General features: G+C 40.5%; 1 protein-coding gene across 1 annotated transcript in view; it reads left to right on the top strand.

Moving 5' to 3' along the window:
- The first annotated feature begins 13,734 nt into the window (after positions 1-13,734).
- Positions 13,735-22,855, top strand: part of pcp4b (Purkinje cell protein 4b) — a 69,168-nt gene continuing 60,047 nt past the window's right edge. Inside the window, exon 1 of the mRNA XM_088345280.1 lies at positions 13,735-13,912. Coding sequence (XP_088201406.1) covers positions 13,904-13,912 — 9 coding nt within the window. The 5' untranslated portion in view covers positions 13,735-13,903. The remainder of the gene's footprint in view (positions 13,913-22,855) is intronic.

The following is a 22,855-nucleotide window of genomic DNA, read 5'->3' as shown; positions in this document are numbered from 1 at the left end:
TATTGCTGTGTTGTGTCGTGCAAATGAAATCGAGTGCTAAAAAGCACAAGCTGGAACACATACTACGAGGACCCGACATAACCAAGCCGCAACATTTTCCTTCTCATTTTTTTGCCTAGCCTTATACCATATTTTCTGCACTATAAAGCGCACCTGGTTATAAGGAGCACCCCACTATATATTTTGTATGTTTAAGGTTTATATAAGAATGTTTAGACTTGTATAAGTAACCCGTATTGTTTTGTACTTAAAGATAAACATTTCATAAAATAATATACTCTTTAAAGATTAATAAAGTTAAGTTAAACTTACTTTTGGAAGATGAGCTTCAAGAGTTAGGCGACTTCCTCCTCCGTGTGTATTATTTGACCCTGAGGTATTGCTGTGTTGTGTTGTGCAAATGAAATCGAGTGCAAAAAAAGCACAATATGGAACACATACTACGAGGACCCGACATAACCAAGCCGCAACATTTTCCTTCTCATTTTTTTGCCTAGCCTTATACCATATTTTCTGCACTATAAGACGCACCCGGTTATAAGGCGCACCCCACTATGTATTTTGTATGTTTAAGGTTTAGACTTGTATAAGAAACCTTTATTGTTTTGTACTAAAAGGTAAACATTTCATAAAATAATATGCTCTTTAAAGATGAATAAAGTTAAGTTTAACTTACTTTTGGAAGATGAGCTTCAAGACTTCCTCCTCCATGGTAGAAAGTTAAAGGAAAAAAAGCGATCAAACCATTTTCTCAACCGCATCAAGCTTTTTTATTCCACTTTCATTTAGAAAAAAAAACCGGCTTGCCTCTTCTTTACGCTTTACACCAGCCATATTGAATGGATGAACGAAATAGTAACCAATAAAAATGTCAAAGTTCTTAGCGCGCTGGAGATACAGTATAGAATTTTTACACACGAACTAGGAAGAGGAAGCGGATTTCTTCTTCCGGGTGGATGCTGGGTGACCTCTCACAGCGCCACCACACCCGGTAGCGGTGGAAAGAAGCACTACAGTAATGTCCTGTACTCTGAAAAAGGTCCACACAAGACAAAATCTAACTTACAGCAATGTCCGGATAAAAAATGTTCGTGTACAGTGGAACCTCGGTTCTCGACCATAATCCGTTCCAGAACCCTGTTCGAGAACCGATTTGTTCGATCACCGAAATCATTTTTCCCATTAAAAATAATGTAAATCGTTTTAATCCGTTCCAACACCCTGAATGTTTACCATGAATGTTTAACGTAAACATGAAGCTAACCCAAGCTAATCGTACGTTTGCGTTATCGGAATCTTCCGTACGAAAGATTACGCTAACGTGAACGTGTAAAAATAAAAAAATCAGGTCGTTTACAAGTCATTTAGCACCACCAGTGGCTAGCGCTTAAGTGGAAAGGGGGCTCCGTTCCAACACCCTGAATTTTGGGCTCAGTTCCAACACCCTGAATGTTTACCTGAATGTTCAACGTAATCATAGAGCTAACCCAGGCTAATCGTACGTTCGCGTTATCGTAATCTTCCGTACGAAAGATTACGCTAACAGGAACGTGTAAAAAAAAAAAGATAAAGAAAAGAATTACGAATAGGATTTCTTACCTTTGTGGTGGTCAGCAGAAGGCGCATGCTGTATTCCCTAGCAAGATCGGATACTCGCACAACTCTTTCATATTTAGCTATTATGTCTTTCTTAAAGGCAATAGTTGTACGAACAACTTTTCTTTTTTCACCTGTCCTGCTTGCACCGACCTTCTTCGGAGGCATAGTTAGGGGCTAAAACACCCCGTTCACCGATATTAAAAGCGAAAGCAAAAAAAGGCAAGTGCGCACATGATAACAGTTGGTCACGAGAGGTGGGGGCGATCTACATGATCTACACCAGTACGCCGCTCAGCATCGCACTCTAACGTACGCACTCACGCGTTACCGGCGTTCGAACTCCGAATTTTTGACCGAACAGCGAAGCAAGAATTTCTCGAAATTTTTGGTCGAACACCGATTTGTTCGAACTGAGAGGCGTTTGAAAACCGAGGTTCCACTGTATACCTATTTTCATAAGTCGAATGGTCGTAAGTAGGGGAGCGTCTGTACATTACATTAAACCCCAACAAGTAACGCTACTCACGTTACCCCTCGTATCATACAGTATAATTACGAATCGCAATGTATTAACACCTGCAATGTCATTGCTTAATGCAACATTTTCAAATCCATCCAGCAGAGGTTACACTCCAGCCCTTTCAAAGAATTTATGTTTCTCAGCTCAGATTATTCCGAATGGTAAGACGCTTCACAGGCTTAAACATCATTTATTGCCATAATTACACACAGATTAGCTGAGAGGGATGCAGATTCAACGTCAGCGTGCACAGTTTGGCCGACAGGAGCTCTATAAGGAATGATGTGGACTGTTCAGGACATCAGCACAGTGGATTAAAGACACATATCTGTGCACCAATCAGAATTGTAGACTAGTACTATACGTTCATGAAAACTGTTGCATATAATAAAGGTTCTCATATGCTAATGTATTTTCAGCCAGCACAGAATCCACTTTTGAGCATAGTACAACTGCGCCTAAGGAATGCACCATTACCAACATGCTTTCAAACACACGCCCTATGTCTTGGTGCAGTACTTTCTGTCGTGACCAGTCATCAAAACACATCTCGGAAGGTCATTAAATATTTAAATACTGGCTGTAAGATATTGTAAATAAAACATGGCAGCGGCAATTGGTATGACACAAATATACCAATCGTATTACATGAAGGTTTTAAATTTGACAGGGTTATATAAAAAATACATATCAAACAAGTATTTTTTTTTCTGTTGGGAGTAATAGCAACTCCATCTTTAAAAATGTAGTTACTGTAGGCCCAAGTTGCTAGCGCCCTATTTGGCTGACATTCCATCAAGGAAGTCATAGGAAAGAAACACGTCTAAATAAAGCTATTTTTTTAAATTGGTAGATATCTCGCTTCGAATGATAGATAGATAGATAGATAGATAGATAGATAGATAGATAGATAGATAGATAGATAGATAGAAAGATAGATACAGTAGGTAGGTGGACGGACAGACAGACGGACAGACAGACAGGTACAGTGGTACCTCTCATTACGAATTTAATTTGTCCTTGGAGAAGCCTTAAAACCTGAAAACTTTATAAGAAATGACGCGTTTTGAACTTAAATGTGCTCGTCCATTCCAAGCCCTTCCTCCCCCAATGTCATGATTGCCAAAATGAAGACACCTGGGGTAATCGTTTGGCGCACAGGAGCGCGCTCTCTGATTAGCTGGCACTCTCCTCTTAAGCTGTCAGCGTCCAGAGGAGAGTGTCAGACCGTACTTGTGTCTCCCTGTGTGTTTTGCCAGATTCCAGTACCAAAGACCTTTCCTGTTTGATTCCTGCCTGCCTTCGGTGTCGACCTGTTTTTGCCGCACGCTTACGACCTGCTCCCCTGCCCTGGCCATCGACCTGCCAGCTAAGCCGTATCGATTCTGCCTACCTGTCACGGAACTGCCATTCCGTCCAATGCTGCTAGCGACCGACAATCATCGGCTTCCTAAGCAAGCTCTGTCAGCTCAATCCAATAAAGATTCCTTTAAAACGAACACAATTGGGTCCGAGATTCCATTCTGGTCCCTGACACCCGTGGTAGATAAATAAAGTTAAGTTCAACTTACTTTTGGAAGATAGGCTTCAAGAGTTAGGCTACTTCCTCCCCCGTGGTAGAATGTGGGAGAAAAAAAAACCCGATCCAACCATTTCTCAACCACATCAAGCTTTCTTATTCCACTTTGATTTCAAGAGAAATGGCTCGCCTCTTCTTTACACTTTACACCAACCATATCGAATGCATGCACGAGATATTAAACAAAGACAATTTCAAAGTTCTTAGCGCGCTGGAGATACAGTACACATAATATGTTTGCACATGAACTAGGAAGTAGAAGCCGGATTTCTTCTGCGAGTTGGATGCTGTGTGACCTCCCACAGCGCCACCACACGCCCGTAGCAGTGGAAAGAAGCACTACAGCACTGTCCTGTACTCGGAAAAAGGTGCACACAATACGAAATGAGATATTTTTTGACATCCTGAAAAAAAATGTTCGCATCTACTGTTTTTCGTGAGTCGAATGGTCGTAAGTAGAAGAGCGTCTGTATATGATGTCCACTGTGAAAACATATTTCAGTTGTTCAAATAATTCAATTAGCAGTTCAGCGAAGCAGACTTACAGCTAGCTCTACTGTGGATGTTTTAGCACCTGTGTCACGAGGCGGACCGGGAAGCAGGAAGTCGGAACTCATATGCGTAGACGATCTGTCACTTTAATTAGAAAAGAAAAGTTGTCCAACACACAAACGGACCAAAAACAAAACAAAACAGGTTCAAAGGCAATCAAAATTACAAACTAGGCATTACTCAGATCAAACGGGCATGAACAGGCTTTCAACGAGGGTTAAACAATGATCTGGCAGCAGGCAGTTCCAAAAGGAGCGCTTAAGTGCTCCAAGGGCAATCAGTCCAATGCGTCTCAGCTGGTGTCAAGGGGCGGGGCCAGCTGGGCGCCATGACAACCGTGCAGGACATGACAAACTGTTACATTTTGTAAATTTCTTTGAAAATGATGTTGTTAAAAGACACAAACAAAATGAATGGATTCTGCGTCTGGTTCAGTGTAATCGTTTCATGGTTTATTTTTTGGTTTTGTTTTGCTGAAATCCATAAAAATAAACAAAGCAAATTGACGTTTTTGTTTACCATTGAGTATATCTAATTGCTGCTAACTAATATCAGATGTGTGATGCAACTTCTCCCATCACATTAGAGACCTGAATTGTGCTTCCTCCCCTGTGCAGAATGTTTTGCTCACAAAGCTATTTTAATCAGGCAGTTACCAGGTAGAGCAGGCTGAAACGCTAGTGTGCTTTTCCCTTGAAGTGCCCCCTCTCGCATCTTCCCATGATACACTTGCCTCACTACCACATCCGCTGCTGTGGGACTGTCTATCGTTTCCCCCAAACGTAAATCCACTTGCTCCCTGATGCTTGCCTGTTTTGAAATATTCCGCTGTTTGCCTCCCTAAAGACAAAATCAATAGTCCTTTATTTTCCTTCAATTTCTTCTCCTCCTAATGGCTGCTGTTACTCAAGCGCTGTTTATGTTCCCCTGCACATATAGGATAGGTTGGATACACATGGCGAGATGAACAGTAATCTATTTTAAGATGGAGGCTTTATGGCGTATTCCGTGCAACTACCCATTGGGTAATGGAATCTTTTTCAATCCTCCCTGTCACAACATTTCAGAGATATCAGGGTACAGTACTCTAAACTCTTTAGGTGCAATTCCTCAACTGAATCATGTGCACAGTTCGAGTATGTAATGTGGGGGAGTTATGAACAGTTTATAAGATGTCACAGCAAGCACCCAATAATGTACTGCAAATGGTAACTATTAAAGCTCTGGTGCCATCTGTTTCACTGGGCAAGAAATGAACCATTTCTGTCCTTTCGACAAGCTTTGTAGGCACATTGTGATAAATATTTCCGCAGAATGTAGAGCCTGAAGCCTTTTAAGATCAAGTGAAGCTTGTCAGAGGCAATGGCAGTTAGTCATGGATGTGCTGGTCCGCTCTAAGATGTTGAACATGGCTTCTAATTGACTCCCTTCATCCATCAAAAACTCCACTGGGATGTCACCTGGTCTGAGGTACAACTCTCCACTGTTTCAATGAAACTGTTTGTCTATTGCAGGGGTGTCAAACTCATATTAGCTCTGAGGCCACATGATAGAAAAAAAACAGACTAGTAACTCAACAGCAAAAAAAAAACAATGTGCCTTAGCTGGAGGGCTAGGGGTCTCTTCGGAGACTCACAATCAAATTATGATTCAGAAATATAAGACTTTATTATAAAGCAATTATTTCCAATAAAAAACATTTTTATTCTCGTAGTGTTTATCAACTGTACATTTGTAAAATAGCCTGTAGAGGAATAGCCACCACACTCACAGGAAATGGTGTTCCTACAACCCAAGTGCTTAAGGGATCCAACCAACCAACCCACCAACCAACCAACCAACCCACCAACCCACCAACCAACCCACCAACCCACCAACCAACCCACCAACCAACCCACCAACCAACCCACCAACCAACCAACCAACCAACCAACCAACCAACCAACCAACCAACCAACCAACCAACTAACAACAAAGAACAATTTAATTCATTTATTTACTAGTTAATTTAACTTAGGGAAACTCATCCAGAGTGGAATGTGCCAAACATAGCATACAAACACTAATTGAATTGATTGATTTAATAATTCAAGTCAAGTCACACTTATTTGTAAAGCTCTTAATCACAAATTGTCTGAAACGACTGCACGAGTTACAATGGCACCATCCCTTGATCTTAAACCAACATGCGGGCAAGGAAAAACTCAAAACCTCAGCAGGAGAAAAATAAGAAACCTTGAGATGGGGCCTTACAAGAGGTAATCCCCCTTACAGGATGACTAAGGTGCAATAGATTTAGCATTAGGTAACAAAATATAAAACATAGTGAACATCGATAAATGAAACAGGTAATATGTTGGAATTTGACCAGAAAGTGCATGACAGCAACAACCCTTAATTTAAAAGTCTTTCTGCTATTTAATTTTTTATGAAAACATTTAACTAAGTATGGGAACTTTGCTGGATTGTGGAAGGAGCTAAAGCAAGGTATGGAACCTTTTGACCCTAGGAGCAATAAAAGCAACACTTTTTTATTTTTTTTTGAGAGAGAAACCATATAGTTTAAGACAAAATTCAGCAAAACCGCCAAATGCGCTCTCCGGACAAAAGCTAATTTTTATCTGAGTTACATTAGATGATTTGATAAAATCTATTAAATGATAATAATGCCTGTGCCCCATATCAACAAATATACCACTTTAAACATGTCTCCCTCCCACAGTTACTTAACATCACTGAGGCTCATTTTGACCTTCATTTTTTTAAAAATAATGGTTTCAAAACAAGGTGCAAGTAGAGTTATTTTGTCAAAACGTCACCAGAAAATGCAAACAAAAACTGTGTAGTTGTATTTCCCTTCAGAGCAGTGGGCACGTGTGAAAGAGATGTGGTCGCCCTGTGTGTGCATAGCTCCGCCCACCCCTGTCGCTCACCCAATCAAACTATTCTGTATGATGGCGATTTTGGGTATTTTTAGTTTGTTCTGTGGGTTTCTGTCATAAAGTGTCTCAACAGCGAACATAAATAAGTAAGTGAGATAACATATAATGGGTTATTTAGCCATGTAAAGCCAAATCGGGGTCTGTTGATATGACACCTTGACTGTAAACTGTGGGTAGAATTGATCCTTTTATATACTGGACCAAACAGCACATACAACTAGCGTTTGACTCTGCACGCACGAAACATGACATTGAGCTTATCAGAATCAGAACGTTATACAGGAAACTGCACCGGTAGCATTTCATCCCCAAGCCACATGTACTCATGAAAAGACCCATATCTTGTTCGCGAGCCTGAGATAAAGCCTCTTGAAACTTCTGCCATCACAGCCAGGTGCTATTTTTTTTTATTTTGTATTTTTCATATTGTATTAAACAGCGTGGCTGTATTTTATTTTAGGTAAATAACAACAGAATGGGGTTCCTAATGTTCTCTGGTTCATTAATGATAGTCAGCTAATGCAACAATAGTGGATGCTTGTCAAGTGGCTCCATTGAGTGGACAAACTTATAGTTATTGTGTGACGCAATGCAGCTAATTCTTCTCTTGTGCTTCTCTCAGCATTGTCTCGCGGGCCACCTAAAATTATGTGGCGAGCCACACTTCACCCACGGGCCATGATTTTGACACATGTGCTCTATTATCATCTTATTTTAGCTGCTACCATCCATAAAATGGTGCACAAACCATCATTTCCATTTAAAGGCATAATGAAGCAACGCACGGCTGTTCCACTTTAATAACCACGAGCGATTGGGAATCATCTGATGAGGATAGAAACAAATGAATCACCGCGCCTCATATGTTTATGACTAAATCCGAATGTGCAGAGAGTTTCGATTTAAAATGATTGTCGTTTATGCAATTTTGAGTCACATTAGCATCCTCTTATTAAACATTGAAGTGCTGCTGCGGATTCCTGTCATAAAATAAGCATAAATGCCAATTCACACTGCCATTCGGCCAGCAATGTCATTGAGCAGCTGATTTTTTTATACAGTGGAGGGGCGAGTGGCTTATTTTGGATTATCCATTGTGTCGGTGGTTGCCCCAAAGGTAGGTCCGGTAATAAAGCTCCACCGGCCAGAGTTCAACAAATTTACATACCGTAAATTCCGGACTATAGAGCGCACCTGATTGTAAGCCGCACCCACCACTTTTAGGGCGATTTACTACTTTTGTTCTTACACAAGCCGCACCCATGTATAAGCCAAGCCGCACCCATGTATACGCCGCGTGCGCCCTCAATGAAACTAGTGACATGATCACAAGTCTAGCCCAGACCAGGTTGTAAGTTCCTCGATTGGGGGGGGGGGTTTAAGGGTTATTGTTCTATCTTCGTTATTCATTATCCATTATCCATTATCGGTCAGTTCATAATACGCTACAAAGCCTAGGAGCCGGGACACTTACTCGATTGTAACTACATAGATAGTACACAATTCTAAAGCTACAATTGGCATCATAAGTGGAAAATGATACCCGTAATTAAGGTATGATGCAGACTTGTAAAGTCCGGGTCCCGTTGAAAGTAATCCAAGGAAACAAAATGTATATTTCCAAAGTTAAGGGTGGGAAAAATATATATACACTATTGTCCGCTGCAACAACAGACAGATTTACCGGTAACTCAGCTTTACCCCACTTCCCATCAGCCCGCGTTTGCTTTGCCCCTTCTTTTTGATTCGTCCGTAGAACACATAACAGAATAAATCTCTAAAATAAATACATTAAAAAAAATATACAGTTGCAAATACATATTATACATGGTTACACATATTTACGAAGAAAGACGGTACACCGAGAGAGTTTTCAAAGCTTTAATAATAATAATATGACTTTCATCCCAAACCGTGCCTTTGAAAGGTACAAACACGCTAGTAGGATCACGCTCGCAATGTATCAAACGTGCTTGTAAAAACAACGCATCTTACCTTTACAGGCAATGTATGCTTAAACTTAGAGGTTGCAGTTTTTCTTGGCGCACATATCCTATTGGTCTTGATCTTACCTCTTATACCCCAGCGCCGCTGGTGGCCGTTAGAAAAATTCCATAAATTAGCTGCTTCACTGAATAAGCCGCAGGGCTGAACGTTTGGGAAAAAAGTAGCGGCTTATAGTCCGGAATTTACGGTAATTTGTAGGCCCGTACCCCAGGCAAACCCATTTCATGATTTAAATCCAGGGGCCTATGGGCGAGGAGGAAAGGTTGGATGTGTGTCAGTACGACCCGGACAGAACCTTTCTCCGGGATATTGAAGGAGGACAGACTTTTTCTTCCCTTGCGTGGGAAAATGAACTCTTGGGTCGCAAGACAAGACAGGTAAAAAGAAGCACTGGGGTGAGCAGTTTTTCTAACACAATAAAACAAATGAAATGAATACAACAGAATATTCTGGGCTTGTGAGTACGGAACAAGGGAGTAATGGTTTCAGAAGTGGCAGACAATCATTTGCATACAAAGGGGTGGAACACAAAAGTTGGTGGGAAATTCCCAAAGTTCATACCAGTCCTTAGTCCAGACAGAATCCTGCAGGCAGTTTTATAAGACTCAAGGCCTCCCTCCCAACAGTAAATCAGCATGTCAATTAGAGCAATGTAAAAACTAGGTAATGATTAGTTAAACTGATTATATCTTATTACTGTATGTTGAATCCATCTATTGATATAACCTGTAATTGAAATGGTGGAAGGTTTTATTATGAGCTTTGACAACACTTAAATTTACAGTATGTACTGACACCCCCTCTCATAAGGCAAAACCTAGATTTTGAATCAGTTTTGTATGTTTTTAATCTAGAATGCAAGCTACTGTCACAGTTGCTATGGCCCCCAATTGGCGCCAGCTGCGGTTCGTTGACAGATTGGCTTCCCTGCTGTTTAAGCTCAGTACTCTCACTCTCCCTTAGTCAGTCCGTCAACGAACCTCTGCCCTGCAAGACATGGGTTTTTGACTCTGTCTGGTATCGTTCCCGTCTATTTTTGTCCTCTTTATTATTCTCTCCAGTTTTCGTTCCCGTCTAGTTTGTCCTGTTTATATTCGATATCCTGTTTCGATATCAATCCTGTCATTCCACACCAGACTGCTGCCTAATGTGCATGATTCCCCATTTCCCGTAAAATAAACGGCTTGTTTGAGAAACGTCACGCATTTGGGTTCTCGTCCTCTTCCGGTTCATGACAGCTACGTTTAAGAATTCTTTGCATGTTTTCCATTGTTTATGGCGAGATAGGTGAACTACAATGACGTCAAACATCGATTTACAGTCAAACATGGAGAATCTGGGATACGGGCTCAAAGGGACAGTGTGTACTATTTGAGCAATAGATGTTAATGTATTGTGTAATGCAGCCGAAAATGAGTGATAAAAAGCACAAGTAAGATTACAAACTATGGAAACTCAAAGCGAAAATCAATTATTATTTTCTTATTTTTGGGGTGGTTACCGTAGCAGCAAAATGGCGCATAATTATATCAGCTTTAAGTTATTATTATTTTTTTTTATAAATGAAAGACGTTTTTTTAACACCAGGAGGTGCTAAATAATACACACTGTCCCTTTGAGACTGTCATGGATGTTGGATGGAAAGAGATTTATTGTTTTGGGATGTTTTTCGTCATGCAAAACCGACGTTTTAATACAGCACTTTGAGTTGCATTTTATTGTACCCAAAAATGATTGAAAAAAAAAAATATATATATATTAATGGCAAAATGGCTTAACGGTTGGAAAAAAAAAATTAATAGGATAAAAACCTTTATCTCTGTCACGACCAGAACGAAATCAGGACCCAAATGCGCAACGTTAACCACATGTTTATTTATAGAAAGAGGAAGGGCAGCGCCCGCGATCTGGTGCTCGCTGGACGCGGGAAGCAGTCGTGATCCGAATACGGAAGTGGATCTTCCGGAGCGGGAGATGGCGGTGTCAAGGACAGAAAAGACAGATTGATCGCCAGGACAGGTGAGCAAAACGTGGTCTGGATCAAAAATGGGTCGTAAGCCGGGACGGGAGAGCAAACGTGGTCGGGGTCAAAAACAGGTGAAAGCCTAAGACAAACAGAGAGATCAGGAACGGACGGGTGGAAAAACGGGTGCAAAAAGTGGGACCGACGGGAGTCAGAGTCAAAATGCTTGCCTTGTAGAAACAGAGGTTAGCTGACGGACTGACTGAAAGGACTGGGCTTAAAAAGGACAGGGAACCAATCAGATAGCCCGCAGCGTCATAACAGTGAAATGCTGCTTCACCGCTCTTGCTCGGAAACAGCAGAGTCAAGAGGAACAATACATGAGAATAAATGTCTGGGAATGAATTCATACAAGAAGTATAATACCTAAAATATATGTTTTTAGAAGATAATGTTTAAACAGGTGTCCCAAAACACATAACTTTGTGTATTTGTTTTTGCATCGCAACATCAAATATGCATACAGAGCTGCCTCCCTTCACAATTTGGACCTATGAGATCACCAAGAGAAAAATCAAGCTTGATTTTGTTATGGGAATTTTGAGTAGGCCTGTTTTAACTCTTTATCACATTGTACAATATGCCTTGCATCGCTTGTGACTTTCGAAGCTATCTTGAAAAACGTATTCTAGAGCAATGATTTTACACCCTTTGCTATTGTGATATATTAAAGACTCCTTGTCCGGTAAATGACTTTGCGATCCGTGTATTTTTGTGTCCATATTCAATTTATAATTTATGTATTTTCTTTTGATTTTTTTTAATATAATTAATACGATTTTATTTTATTCATTTGTATTTTTCTTTTCACATCACCAGTTATGAATGAATTAAATGTTAAATATGAATACAATTACTAAATTTTGTGCAGGCTTGAGGAGTACATGGAATACATGGAATGGCAAAAATGATGTTGGCAAGCTGTTTGGATTTATTTTCATTTTGTTTCTGTCGCATTTTATGTTAGTTTTGCCGGAGATCAGAGAGATCAAAGCCAGGAGAGAAAACTTACCACGTGTTGTGAGTCATCATTTTATTCATATTTAGTTGTTTTTGTCTTTTACTAGCATATTTGGTATTGGAGTAATCCAAAAGTAATTGAAAGTAATCCAGTTAAAGTAACTCTACCCAACCCTGTACAGCACTTAGAACTGCAATTGGTTGACTCCAAGTTCAAAGTTCACGGATCGGTCGTCGGGGCACCAGTGAGGATGCAACTCTGGACAGCTTTTGACACCTATGACTGCTCCTGGCATGTTTATGGGTCATAGCAAATTTGGCATCAGTCCAGACTTGTTCACCTGACTGCCCATTTTGCACATCTGGTTAGCTGGTCCTCTTGCACTCTTTGCACTACTGTAAAATACTATACATAGCCATAATTATTTAGTATATTATTAGTACTCAATACTCCAACTCAATACAACATTTTATTTATATCTGTAAATTCAAGGAAACTGTGCGGGTCAGATGTATCGACATTTCGTTCTGTATAAACGTGCACTAGAATGACAATAAAGTAGATCTGAATCTGAATCTGAATCTGAATTCTTTGATGGTGTCGGCCCAGTTGTTTATCTGTTTATATTTGCTCCTCCCCAAGTACTACCTTTTAAGTATTTTTGCCAATTCATCCTTTTATTTTCCTTATTTTTCTTTTTTATGACTTAATCATGTTTTCATCTTGAAAGAGTAAATTTTCACTATGTATTCAATGACGGGAAAATAAAAATTCTGATTAAAACAATTAATAATGTATTGGGCGGCACAGTAGATGAGTTCTGGGGTCATGGGTTCAGATCAAAACATTACCTATAAAAGGCATACTGTGTTCTCTCTCTCTCTCTTTATCACTCTCTTCTCTCTCTCTTTCTCTCTCTCTCCCTCTCTCCCCATACCTCTTTTTCTCTCTCACTCTCACTCTTTCTTTGTCTCTCTCTCTTTATTCTCTTACTCACTCTCTCAGCAAGTCTAAGGAAGGCTACCTGAAACAATCTTTTTTGGGTTGATTATTTACAAGTGAACATTTTACAAGTGAAAACATACATACTTAAGTAAGAAACATTATTACATTATAACATAATTCATATCCAGCTACGAGCCTTCCTGTGAAAAGTTTGCATGTACTCCCCGTGCTTGCGTGGGTTTTTTCTGGGCACTCCAGTCTTCTCCCACATTCCAAAAACATGCATTTCTGGTAATTGGAAGGTCCAAATTGTCCTTAAGTGTGAGAGAGTGAGTTGTCCGAAGATAGGCTCCTGCACCCCGTGGCCCTACTGAGGATAAGCAGTGCAGATAATGGATGGATGGTTAAATATCTTATTTGATACAGATCCCCATAGAAATATAGATCTTCATTACAGCACGATAGTGAGGACATATGCCCTTTTGTAAGAGATGTGGGCGTGAAGATGTTATGATTCCTTCTGATTGGTGAAAATTCCACTCCTCCGGCCTAATAACAACAGCGGGGGTCTTCCACGCGATGGAGAGTGGAGGTAGTTTGGTGGGAACTTGAGGGAGACCCGCTCGCCCACGGCGCTGCTATTGGTTGATCCCTGATGCGATGACGCGGAGGAAGAGGTCTTTATAAAAGCTTCCGTGCGCGCATCGAGCCACTCTGGACGACAAGCGAGCCCGTTTTCAAGAACCAACACAACCTCCCAACCCGAAGGTGCAACATGAGCGAGGTGAGAACAGCGGATGCATTCCAAGTGACGATTTTACGCGCGGGTGTGCAGTTACGCGCGCAGCGGGAAGCGTTATTAAGGAGGATTTTTATCGTTTATCGAGGTGCTGACACATGATGTCTCTTTTAGTGTTGTGCTCACTCGTCGGACTTGAATTTGGGTATGTCTTTCGTGGATTTACGCACGGATCGCGTGTTTTTTTCACCCTTCTACGTTGTATTGTTTATACTGCTTTTGCACGTGGAAAGCATTGCGGTCTTCTTCAGCCAATTTCCTCTCTCATTAAAGGGCTGGAGGTTATCAAAAGTCCCAAAAATTGTAAAAAATATTTGAACCTGGCAATATTAGCATAGCTTTAACAATTTATTTACCTCCCTGTACCATTTTGAAAGCAATTAGGTGAAGTAATTGAATATAGGAAAACTGCAATTTTGATTTTTTTCTCCGCACAATTAAAAACCATTTTGCTTATTATTTCTTAAAAAAAAATCCCAACTAACATTTTTGGTGGGTTGTGTCGTTTGTGGTAACCTTGAAACTTTGAGAGTATAATATTTTCTCAATTAAGAATGTGTTAAAAATGTACAACTGAGTTCAAAGAGCCTTTGTCGGGCTTTTATATTACCTTTAGCAACGCTGTTCGGGGCGTGCAGCGTATTAGGAAGAAGGAAAGCGAAGGGGGTTGTCAGGAGAGAGACTTTATGCTCAGCATTGCAGTTTTTTTGTGATAGCATGGGAGTGGTGAAAGTAAGAAGGCATCTTGATCAATAACAGTTCAAACGCCAACCCGAACCCCAAAAAGGTGGAAAAAGAAACGTTCATTTGAACATGTCTAAAAGATGCATATACCGGCCAACACATGCAACATAAGGAGCTTGGCAAAGGCTCCGATGATGAGTTAAACCAGAAGATGGCGTCAGCGAGTCCAAAAATTTTGTACCGCACTTTTAATGATTGCAATTTCCCTCATAAAGCGATAATAAACCTAATAGACTCAATGCGGCACCTATAAAATGATCAAAAAACATATAACATTCAGGAAAAATGTTTTAGTTGACATCTAAGACAATTCTTTTGTGAAAAAGAAAAAATCCACAAAATCGCTCGGACATCCTCACACCAGAACTATATTTTCTTTTTCTTTTTTTCCAAATATTTTTTATTTTCATGTTCTCTTTAATTGTGGTACGGAAGAACAATTTTGTAAGTATGACATTTCCCACACATTCATACCATCCAGTGGAGAATAAAAGAAAAAATACAATAAAATAATAAAAAAAAAAAAAAAAAACAGGGGTGTGGGGGGTTATGTAGAAGTAATAATAATAACTATATATTTTCTTTTTCTTTTTTTTCTTTAGGTGCAGCTTTCTATCAAGGGTCTGCTCTAATCCAGTAATACACTAAACCTGGTTTATTTTTAATCATTTTTTATACTACTTTTGCAGTTGGATAGAAAAATAGTGATACTTAACGGTAGCACTAGTGTCATCTTGCTTTCTAAGAGCATTATTTTGGTAACGAAAACACAAAATAGCTTGGACGGTCGCACACCATAACTAAGGTTTCTTTTTTTTTTTTTTTTAAATGCAACAACTTTCACTCAAGTGTCCACTCTAATCCAGTATGACACTAGACGTGGTTTATATCAATCGTTTTTCATGAACATTTGCACATTTTGTGAAGTTTGTATTGAATGATAGTGGAATTGTGTTGGCTGTGAATGGTTTCAAGGAAGATGAATCTGGTTGCACTGAGCAGCACTGCCAAAATGGTAATGGAATATTTGGATAGGAGCTCTTGTTCAGGGAAAATCCTTGATTATGCATGTTTGAATATTTGCAATTTTGTGTGGTGTGTGTGGGGGATCCCTTGACCGCTAGGGTCATAGGGGCACCATTCCCCGTGGTGTGTTTTGGGCAAGTACTGCCTGGTGGCACCCATCCCTGTCCTGTCACGGTCGCCAATTGGCCCCGCCCGTTTGGCGCCAGCTGCGGCTCATTGAATGATTGGCTTCCCTCCTATTGACGCTCAGTGCTCTCACTCACCCTTGCTCAGTCCGTCAACGAACCTCTGCACCCGCAATAAATGTGTTTTTTCTGGTTTCCTGCACATGTATCCTGTCTGGTATCGTTCCCGTCTATCTCGTCCTGCTTGTTATTGGTCTCCAGTGTCTGGTATCGATCCCGTCTGTCTGTTACCTTGCTACAATTTCCAGTATCGGGTATTGTCCCCGTCTATCTCGTCCAGTGTGATATCGTACTCCATTCTCCTGAATCTGATATCGATCCTGTCTGTCCCGTCCTGTCCGGTATCGACCCCATCTGTCCGGTATCTGCTCGTGTAACTGGTATTGATCTCGTTGGCCTCTGGCTTCCTGTTTTTCCACGCCAGACTTCTGCCTTACTTCTTCCGCCCAGCGATCGCCGAATCACTGGCGTTTGTGTTAACGTGCATGACTGCCCCATTTCCCGTAAAATAAAGCTTGTGTGAGAAACGTTACGCATCTGGGTCCTCCTCCTGTTCTGGTTCTGACATCTCCAGGCGAACAAAAAGACACAGTAGTTGCAGTGACATGCAATGAGGTTTGTGTCTGTTAAGGCGCAGTCCGATTCATAAATAGATTAACCTACATTTTATTTAGCATTTTATTGGCAAAGCAAGACAGCAATGTAAACTGGAACATAAAAAATGTTTTATTGTCTTAATTATATGTGCTGATCCTTTTGGATAAAATCATCAATAGATAGGTAATTCTCCGTTTTGACAAAAAGTCGATTCAACAAGCAAAAAAATCCTCTATGCCTCGACTTGTGTTAGTTTACTAACACTACTACTAATTTTATTGTTTGGGGCTGCCAAATTGGAATCATTGGTCTCACTATCATCACTCTGCCATGAGGCAAGAGATTTGCGTGCCTCATTCGGCATCTGTTGATGCTCAGTATGGTAATACATAATACATTTGTTAATAATATTCATTTCATGATGTGAAAATTCAGCAAAAAAGAACTTAACACTGAATAAATATAACCATTTAAAACATTTTGTATTTCACCTGCCTCCCCTGACTGCATGTTACTTAGATATGATCTTTTCTAACAATTTACTTACATTTTCATGGTTGATTAGCCAGTGTATAGATCAGCCGACGATTGGACTTGTTGGAATTCATCGTATTACTATCAGTGTTGGGTCTGTACCTTTAAAAAAGTAATATGGAGTTACAGTTACTACTTCTTCCAAAAAGTAAAAGTTAGCATCTGAGTTACTCTATCGTAAAAGTAACTGGTCACCAGGGATAGTAACTATTCCTGTTACCTTAAACATAAATTGTTGACGTCAAAGAATTTGAAATGTTTTGAGCAGTATTCAAGTCCGTTGAATAAAGTAAAATGGACAGGTAATTGAAGTGCAACACAAAGAAACAGTAAACAAGATAATAAAATAACAATCAGCAGTAAACAATATCATGTGACTGGTGAGGCTGTGCCTCACTTGTTTCTCCTGATTGCATTGGAAGAAATCCATCCATTATCTGCACCGCTTATCCTCAGTAGTGTCACGGGGGTGCTGGAGCCCATCCCAGCTATCTTCGGGAAGTGGGCAGGGGACACCCTGAACTGGTTGCTAGCCAATCGCAGGCCACACAGAGACAGACAACAGACTCGCTCATTCACACCTCGGGACAATTTGGACTGGCCAATTACCCTGACATGCATGTTTTTGGAATGTGGGAGGAAACCGGAGTGCCCGGAGGAAACCCACGCAAGCACAGGGAGAACGTGCAAACTCCACACAAGAAGGTTAGATCTCATGACCTCAGAACTGTGCCGCGCACGCGCTAACCACTGCGCCGCCGTCCTGCCCATTGGAATAAATCTAGTGACGTGAAATACAGGCCTGCAAAATGTTTTTGTATCTTGTTTGAGAACATTGTTTTTATAACCTCTTTATCATTTACCATCCATCCACGTCAATGGCGGCCTTCCTCTTGGTCTCCTTCCATTGACTTCTGCTCTGTAGATCCTCTTCAACATTCGCTCTTAATCCATCCTCTCCATGTGTCCAAACCAACCGAGTACTCTCTTATCAACACGCTTGCTCAGTTCCACGACTACTCCAGTTCTGTCTCTCACAATTTAATTTCTCTATCCAATCTAGTCACTCCTCACATAGTCCTCAAACACTTCATCTCAAAAACATTCAACTTCCGTCTTAAATCTGCGTTCAGGCTCCAAGTCTCTGCACCATACAACACAGTCGGCACCATCACACTCTCATACAGTCCCCTCTTAACATCCATACTCATACTCTTGTTGTTAATCACTCTCCTCAGAGCACCCAAAACCTTGCTTCCTTGATTCACTCCGTGCAATACCTCACACTCCATTCCACCAACTGCAGCCACATCACAACCCAAGTACCTAAAGCTTTCAACTTTTTCCAGCACTCAAAGCATGACCAACTTGGGTGCCGAGGTGCCTAACTTGTTTGGGTGTTTGGGCAATTGGGTTGGCCATGGTCCAAAAAATTGGCGTGTTGTTTTGCTATTTGTTTCCCTTTTATTTTCTTTGTTATTGTATGTGTGTGTCTTGCTGTCGGTCACCCCTCTTGAGGGATATGACCAAGGTAGATCAATGGATATTATTATTTTCGTAAATCAAAGTGTGCTTACACCAATAGCAATCTTCAAATGAGCCCGCGTAGGAACGCAGGTCTGTCATTACCTCAGACGGCAAATGAAGACATCAGCGTGCTTCGCCTCAAGCTGCCTGTAACAAATTGTCTGCTGGTCGGCGTCATAAAAGATGCATTCTGAGCGTGCGCGCAAACAACACACAACGGGAACTGTTTGAATAATTGAATCCCTTTTCGCCCGCGGCGCCTTTGATTCGTCGTTGATATGCAAAGTAAAAAGACGCCGCCGTTTCCTGTTGATTAATAAAGGTGTGGATGCCGTGTGAATGGAAGCGGAATGAGGTGAGAATGAGATGATTATGTTAGTTGCGGCGGTGAGCAGCAGAATGAATGCCTGGAATATGTTTAGTTTCCAAACATGACCGGGAGGGAATAAGAAGTATGAAATGAAATTGTTGATGAATGAGTTGCCACTAGCTGTTCGTACCTGATTAACTCTCTTTCATGAGAGCAGTGACATATGGTAAGTCCGACTCAGTGACGTGCAGTCAGGGCAGGGGCTACAGCAGGGGTCAAGAAAATATGACTCGCGAGCCATTTATGGCTCTTTCTATGAGTACCAGTGGCTCAGAGACAAATTTGATTGCACGCAAATTTTCTCCATCTCGTTCAAAACTTTGGCCAATAATCCTGTTCAGATACACGCAAAGCCAAACCAAAATTAAATTTTGGAGCAGTACTTCGCAGAATATATAGGGCACGTTTTTCACTACCATTTACAGTCAAGGTGTTTTGGCTGTACAATGCTAAAGAATCCTTTATATAAAAGCTCACTATATAATCTGTGTTCAGTGTTCAGATACCTTATGATTAAATCCACAGAACAAACTGTAAATACGCCAAAACACCGGAAGAGAACTTCAAGTTATTTGATTGGGTGAGTGGGAGGGATGGGTGGAGCTATGCAAAAAGAGCAAGCACTCCCTCCCATCTCTCGCCCTACTCCGTCTGCGCCAAAGGTAAGCACATCAGGCTCCCTGTTTGCAGAATGTTGTGACGTTTTTACAAAATAACTGCTTGCATCTGGTTTTGAAATCAATATGTATGAAAAAAAGGGTCAAAATGAGTTTAACCGATCTTGAGTCATTGCAAGAAAGAGACAAGTTTAAAGTGGTATGTTTGTTTATTTTGTACATGGGCTCTGGCATTATTCTCTTTTCATACTTTTTATCAAATCATCAAAATAAATGTGCTGAGGACTAGCTTTTAATAATAATAATAATAATAATAATTTCCTTTGTATTGTCATTCTTTGTAACAATGTACACAGAACGAAATGTCGATACACCTGACCCGTTGTAGCGAGCCGATGCAGCCGCAGCCAACAGAGGGCGCCGCCATTTTACCAATGTTATAAGTCTTAGGTATGACTCGGCCGAGGCGCGAACTGGCGACCTCCCAGTCTCAAAGCGGGCGCCTTACCATCTAGGCTACTGAGCTGGTCTGGGGAGCGGGTTTAGCAATTTAATACATTTGTCTCATAATATATGGTGTGGCTCTTTTACAAAATAGAATTAACATATTTTGCTTTTATGGCTCTTTGAGTCAAAAAGGTTCCCGACCCCTGGGCTAGAGGCTGTGCCTCACCTGTGATCATGGAAATATAATTAAATACATTAAATGGTTGTATCTATTCAGTCTTAAAGTGCTTTTTTTGAATTACTGTGCTAAGAATCTGAAGATGCAGAATGAGGCACGCAAATTTATTGCCTCATGGCAGAGGGCGATAGTGAGACCTAAGATTCTGATTTTGTGCACACCTCAGCCCAAAACAATAGATTAAGCCGTAGCTTTTTAAAACCAACAGCAAGCCAAGCCATCCAATGATTCTTTTTTTCAAAATGGAGAATTCCCTTTCTATTGATGCTTTTACTAGGAAGGAACAGCGCATAGAATTTATCGATGCGGTGCCTAGTAAAAGTATTGACCGCCTAAGAACTTTTTGTCATATCGCCACATTTTAGGCTTCAAACTTACTGAAAAACCGAAATATTTTCCAAGAATCAACAAGATGTGAGACATAATGCTGAAGTGGAACCACATTATTTCATTTACGATGAAAAAAACATGTACAATTAGGTGTTTCAAAAATATTGTCTGCCTGTTCTCTCAGCTCAGCTAACTGACTCCAGAATTTCCCAGATGGCTTTTGAATGATCCAATGTCGACCTAAATGACTAACAATGACAAACAACGTGCAACTGTGTGTCATTAGGTCTCAGATTAAATGTACAAGAAGATTTTAAAACATGTACACATCTCCCCGAGCACTGAGGGACCAATAATATCAAAATGGAGCGAGCATAAAACCACTACAAACCCAGCAAGACCTGTCCATCTCCTTTAAAGTTTCAGCCCAAACAAGGAGAAAACTAATCAGAGAAGCAACCAAGAGTATTTGAACACATTGGATGACCTTTATTCATACACAGCTGAGGTAGGTCAATATGTGCATAGTAGCACTATGCATAAATCTGAGCTTTATGAAGGAGTGTCAAGAAGAAAGCCCTTCCTGAAAGAATAACACAAAAATTACCATTTGGAATTTGCGTGGGAGACACTAATAACATGTGGAAAAAGGTCCTCTGGTCAGATGAGACCAAAAGGAACTTTGCGGGCTGAATGCAAAGTGTAAAGTTAGACATAAGAGTAACTCCTTACATCACCCTTAAAATACCATCCCCACTGTCAAAAACTATGGTGGCCGCATCACCTTATAAAGACATACCCAATATTACTGGGGTTTCTACTTTCAGTATAAATCAAGGTAAGACATGATTTTTTATTTTATTTCTATGCTACAGTTACCTTTTGGTTTTGCCAATCAAATGATGCATTATTTATAGGTTCGTTTATTTGTGAATCTGACATGCTTCACCAGACACGGATTTCATCACACGTCACTGGTCTTGCTGTATCTTACCATCCATAGGGTACCATGTTCCTAATTGGGTCAATTGGAATTCAGCGCAGTTTAATTTCACAAATGAGTGACACTTGCAGATTTCATCCATCTACCTTTCCATCCATTATCTGCACCACTTATCCTCATCCCAGCTATCTTCGGGCAGTGGGCCAGGAACACCCCAAACTGGTTGCCAGCCAATCTCAGGGAACACAGAGAGAGACAACTGATCATACTCTCATTTATACCAAGGGAAGATTTAGAATCACGAATTAAACTGCCACGTGAGTTTTTGGGACGTGGAACTTCAGAGTGCCCACACACGCATCGGGAGAACATGCAAACCCTGCACTGGAAGGCTGGTAGCTGGTTTTGAACCCACGACCTGAGAACAGTGCTGCGGACGCGCTAACCACTCCTCCGCCATGGACGTGTTCTAAGGGATGGGCAGGGCACCTGGATGATACGGCAGGGGTAAACCAGTGAAATTGGTCTGGCCCTGCTGTTGAACAGAAGAATATTTTGTGTCACCCTGACCCAAGCGACATGGCCGGTTTCTTGTGTCCCGTTTTATCTGGAGGGACGAAAGCATGACCAACTCTGGTTCCGAGGTGCTTAACTTATTTGGGTATTTGGGCATTTGGGTTGGCCATGGTTTTTTTGTGTTTTTTGCTCCTTTTTTGCTTTTTTCTTTTCTTTGTTTTTGTGTTTGTCTTGCTGTGGGTCGGCCCTCTCGATGGATATGAACAGGGTAGATTGATAGATAAATAGATAGATAGATAGATAGATAGATAGATAGATAGATAGATAGATAGATAGATAGATAGATAGATAGATAGATAGATAGATAGATAGATAGATAGATAGATAGATAGATAGATAGATAGATAGATAGATAGATATGTTACTGCAGAAATTTTAAAAATTGGCTCTGAAAATCCTTAAAAAGTGTTTGAATTTGGCCATTAAAAAGCTGTAAAAACCCTGAATAGAGATATACAATACTGGTATGTTTTATTATTTTCCCTATTATATTCCCTTTTACCAATTCCACAAAATGGTGTGTTCGCTCTAAACACGTAGATTCTTTTAATATGTTTTTTTCTTACCAATATGACTCTAGATACCCCTACTGCGTCTCGCTAAAAAATGTTCAGTATTTCTCCATTTGACTAAAAAATGAATTTGAATAGAGTAATAGTACGATCCAGTGAAGTCAACATTACATAGTTTTTTTTGGTATAACTTTTTATTTCTCACCCATACTTTGACAGAGGTTTGATTCCTCCATCACACAGAAACACAAACAAAAAATACATACAATTGCAATACCGTAT

Source organism: Urocampus carinirostris, chromosome 10 (assembly GCF_059441175.1).
Source record: "Urocampus carinirostris isolate Australia breed hairy pipefish chromosome 10, RoL_Ucar_1.0, whole genome shotgun sequence".
In the NCBI taxonomy this organism is placed as follows: domain Eukaryota; kingdom Metazoa; phylum Chordata; class Actinopteri; order Syngnathiformes; family Syngnathidae; genus Urocampus; species Urocampus carinirostris.
Note: the sequence above shows the minus strand (reverse complement) of the source record. Positions and strands in the feature narration are given on the sequence as shown.